Genomic DNA, 4,541 nt, shown 5'->3' with positions numbered 1-4,541 from the left:
ACAACAAGGTTGCAGATTTAAAAACAACTTTTCTGAAGTTTTTCTGGTTCATCTACTCATAATCATTATTTCTGAAACACAGACAGTTCTGTTAAATAACTCACACCTCAGTGAAAGTCAGTTCATAAACATTAACTGATGACTCACATGTGATTAAACAGCTTCTCTCTGCTAACAAGAGAGCACTGTTCATTAACAGCTGTGTCTCTGACCAGCTGATCAACCTTCACCACACTTCACATTTAACTGGAGGAAATCATACATTTAGTTTGATCAGTAAAGAACAGACTTTGTCAGTGTCTCTGTGACTCATCATCCGTCTAAGTTAAAGAACAACTTCACCTTCATATCATCCTCCTGTGTCAAAACTGACTCAGTCTGGTTGACTGTTTAAAAAGAGTGAAGTACTGTATAACATCATCACCCAATTCTCTGTTATACATTCATCGTCAACTTCATTTTTCAAATTTGGTGGCTCACTTGGCAGAGTGCATACTGCTAAGGCTAAGTCCTTACTGCAGCGGCCTGGTTGGAGTCCAACCCAAGGCCCTTTGCTGCATGTCATCCCCTCTCTCACTGCAAAGGCAAAAATACCTGGAAAAATAGCTTAAAAAAGCAGATATTCTGAATTATTGTGGATCATCACAGACTGGTATCCGTCCAGTATTAATCAGGATGTTTCCAGGTCAAAACTGACTGATGCAATTTTATTCTTAAATTACAGAGAGCTTTACTTCAAAGTTTAGTTTCAGCTTTAACTTTTCACAAAGACTTCAGTTAAGTGTCAGAGTGCTCTCTCTAACAGTCTGGTGGGTCTGTTCTCTGATGCAGTGAGGTCCATTTCATTTCCTCATCATGCAAATGTGTGGCAGTGACAATGAACCTGGACCTGCTGTGTGGAGGCCACGTCCTGTCAGTTCTGTCACAGACTGGAACCATATTCCTAACATGGCTCCAGTACTGAATGAGCTGGCTGGTACTGGACCCTGATCACGGTGTTCTCCGAGGCAGGAAGTGAGTGCAGGACTGGTGGCGGCCCACACTGCTGCCCTTCCTGAGGTCTCCCTTGTGGGACAGAGCCAGGTAGATGCCTGGATGAGACAGAGAGGAATAGGTGGTGTAGTGGTTCTCCTCCAGGTTCTCCTTCAACAGGCAGTTGTCAGAGAACTGCTCCTGAAAACACAGGAATACATTATATCATCACATCATCTTGTTCCATTATGAAGCCCAGCGTTCAGACATGCATTCATCCTTAAAGGTAAAGATACTGGTTTGTTTGTGTTTGTAAGCACACCACTTAAAGCTGGCCCCTCCCCCCCAGCTCAACAAAAGAGAGAGGGAGAGCAGCAGTGGCTGAGCGATATAGAGAGTGAATGAAGAGAGGGAGTGGTGTTACAGAACAAAGCAGTGAATCAGAGAAATAAAACTTTACTTCGTGATTGATCATATGAAATCCTTAAAATAAAATGATTTCTAAGTGAATTACTGCACCATGACAACAGGCAGAGGTCAAAGTCTATACACTGGTTTTTATGGAAATCCTGCACAGTATACCTTTAACATGATGCAGTGCACCGAACATCCGGTCAGTCAGTGTCATTTGCTTCTGCTGCCTCTTAACGCTTAGAAAGAAAAGATTGTGAAAGTAATTTCTAATGTGTAACTTTAGTTTCCACACACGTCTGTACATGTGTATATTGCTGCAATATCATAACTGATCTCAGAACAGTACAAGCTGAGTGAAGGACAGGTTGACCAGCACACTTTGGTTAAAGCTAATCACTTTGAAAGATCCAGGATTATCCTAAATGTGCAAACGTCCTTAAAAGGCTGCTCTGACCTCTGCTTGACAGAAATGACAGGAACTATATATACAGATAATAGCCTAAAGTGACCACTAGATGGCAGTAAATTACATGATTGATGCAAACAGACATCAGACCCTTTATGGGACAGAATGTTGCTCTGAGATCAGATTTAAGGAGAGATATAACTTCACTTCAGTGTTGCTCTAATTGATGTCTATTTAAGCTTTAACTGGTCGAGCACTGCTGTTCTTGCTGGTCCTGACACTGACATAATGCTCTTTGATCCAGGTCTGAGAGCATGTACTTTCTCTCACAGTACACAGACATGACACATGTACACCCTGCTGTGTTACTGTGTGAGCTGTAGTGGGCTACATACCACTCCATGTGCCAGTCCTTGTCCACTCATACAGAGGTACAGGCCGCTCTTCACTCCTTTGATTCCCACCACTCCATGCTTTATAGCAAACATCTTCAGCCAAGCTTGTGGAGATGGAGAAACAGCGTAAAGCAATACATCAAGGCTTGGATGGATACTTCACAGATATCTACAAACTCCTCACATAATGAAACCTCAGACTGCAGACCAGTGAACTCACAGTACTCAGTGGGTTTGTGGACACCTCCGACTGAGCCATTGGGCAGAATCTGGAGATGATAGCCAATCCCAACACGGCAGTAAAGCAGCTGCTGCTTGGGCCCTTCTCTAATTGGATGAGGACTGGAACCTGCATTGTAAAGAAATGATTTGATAATAAGAAAGAAATATCTGAAAACTGATTGACTGTCCATGTTTCCTGTCATGTAATAGAGTAGCTGGAAACATGTTAAAGAAACTATTTCTGATGGAATCAACTGGTCCTGTGCTAAAGAGTTGTTCAAATCCATCTTAATACAGTGCCATGTTATTGTAATCATTCATCTTAATACAGTGCCATGCGGTGTTGGGGAATCTACTTAGAAAAAGTCGTTCAAACTGCTCTTTAAAAAAGATGATCAAATTGATGATGTACATTTGAAACGAAATTATAACAAAATAAAATAGAAATTAGTCACAAGCCAGTTGATTGCAAAAAGTACCTACTTGTTCACAGGTCAGAAGATAAACTAAAAAATAAAAACCACCATCAATTTCAGCTTTGTCAGTATGACCATGGTGATTCTTCCGCAGGCTGAGATTCAGGAGGTTTATCCATGATGGTGTTGTAGCTGTGTGAACACTGAGCTACACCTGTTCTTGGGTTTTGCACTTGAACTACACACAGATGAAGTGTGTGGTGCTGACTGCCTGATGAATGCATTGCATTGGCTGCCTTCACAGCGGTCAGGATGAAAGAAAAAAGGGGGCGGGACTGGTCAAAAGGGGTTTAATTACAGTAGAGAGTAATTTAACTACTTGAATCAGTGAGAACATATGAATTTAGCTGAGCTACCTGTTTAATTACATGAAGGTAACTACTCCACAACACTAGTGCCATGTTACTGTAATCATTCACCTCACTCATACCGGCTATGAAGAGTCCTGTGAACCTGTTCTTTAACAAGTCAGTGTTGGTTGATTTGACAACAGCAATCACATGTGATGGGTGTATTATCTCCAACACTGAGGACAGGGAACATGAGCAGCTACTCTCTAAACAAACTGTGACCCTAAGCCTAAAGAGGACAGTCATGTTGTCCAACACTGTAATACTGACTGACTGATTCATGTGTGAATATTAAAACCTCGACACCCTGTGGCTGAAGGAACCCTGAAGGAAAGGCTACAGGGAGCACACATAGAGATGAGTTTCTCAGACATGGAGTTAATTTCTATCTCCCATAGCCTGACCTACTAACATTTCATCATTATCGTCATGTTTTCATATCACATCAAACTGTCCTGTGATGTAACAGCAGATGATAGAGGTTTTGGTGACTTGAAATAAAGAAGAGAAAAAAAACACGTGGGAGAGAAGAGAAATGATCAGCCATCAGCCTCATTGTTAAAACAGATAACTTTAATAATGAGGCTGCTCAGTGTAAAGTTTAAACAGGTGCTCTCTGACCTTTTCCTTTCAGCAGGGAGTCCCTCATGTGCAGCTTCCAGAGGCCTCGGAGGCGAGTGCTGTCATTCTCAGGTGAAGCCACTGGTTCTTGTCTCTTTGCTCCCACCGGTCGATGACACACACAGAAAAGCAGGAGCAGCAAGAAACCAGGCAGCAGCAGCGAAACCATAGTGAGGCACATCAAGCAGCTGCCAGCAGACCACACAACAACCTGCTACAGACAGTCATATCCACTGACAGAGGGATACAGTCTCAGGTAGAGTGAGAGTCCAGGTCCAGGTTTTGCCTCCTCTTCCTCTTCCTCTGCTGAACTCTACTGCCTCCCCTGCTCATCTCCTCCACACCCACTTCCTTCTTTTATCTCCTGTGTCTACACTGGAGCTCTGACTGACAGGGACACAGTGAGATACTCTGCTGTACACAGTCTCTATCAGTCACATATCAGTGATCCTACCAACAACAGCCTAACATGTGATGTTCTCTGAAGCTGCTGCAGAAAACAGCTGCTTTTATTGTCACTGACACAACTTCTCAAGTGCTGACCTGCTGGAATTGATCCAGTTCATATTTACTTCATCCGCTGGAGGATGAAAGTACAGTCAGACAAACTTACAACATTAACAGTTTAGTGTTCGGGTGCAGCCTGCGTACAAGGATGTGTTGTTGTGTTGCCCAATCAGATCTC

At 42.8% G+C, this 4,541-nt stretch overlaps 1 protein-coding gene across 1 annotated transcript; it reads right to left on the bottom strand.

The window, feature by feature from the left end:
• Positions 1 to 990: 990 nt before the first annotated feature.
• LOC111228103 (fibroblast growth factor 4A-like) lies at positions 991 to 4,025 on the bottom strand. The gene is made up of 4 exons (XM_022753916.1): positions 3,857 to 4,025; positions 2,408 to 2,536; positions 2,188 to 2,291; positions 991 to 1,173 (listed from the first exon to the last, which is right to left on the bottom strand). The coding sequence occupies exons 1-4, from the start codon at positions 4,023 to 4,025 to the stop codon at positions 991 to 993; spliced, it is 585 nt and encodes a 194-aa protein (XP_022609637.1).
• Between the last annotated feature and the right edge of the window lie 516 nt (positions 4,026 to 4,541).

This window comes from Seriola dumerili, unplaced genomic scaffold, assembly GCF_002260705.1.
Source record: "Seriola dumerili isolate Sdu_G_001 unplaced genomic scaffold, Sdu_1.0 BDQW01000200.1, whole genome shotgun sequence".
In the NCBI taxonomy this organism is placed as follows: domain Eukaryota; kingdom Metazoa; phylum Chordata; class Actinopteri; order Carangiformes; family Carangidae; genus Seriola; species Seriola dumerili.
Note: the sequence above shows the minus strand (reverse complement) of the source record. Positions and strands in the feature narration are given on the sequence as shown.

What these genes read in the sequence shown, in the direction of transcription:
- LOC111228103 (XM_022753916.1), bottom strand. Translation starts at nt 4,025, where the DNA reads ATGGTTTCGCTGCTGCTGCCTGGTTTCTTGCTGCTCCTGCTTTTCTGT. An exon ending in CTCCCTGCTGAAAGGAAAAG is followed by an intron (nt 2,537 to 3,856) that starts GTCAGAGAGCAC and finishes TTTACAATGCAG; the next exon opens with GTTCCAGTCCTCATCCAATT. An exon ending in CCACAAACCCACTGAGTACT is followed by an intron (nt 2,292 to 2,407) that starts GTGAGTTCACTG and finishes CATCTCCACAAG; the next exon opens with CTTGGCTGAAGATGTTTGCT.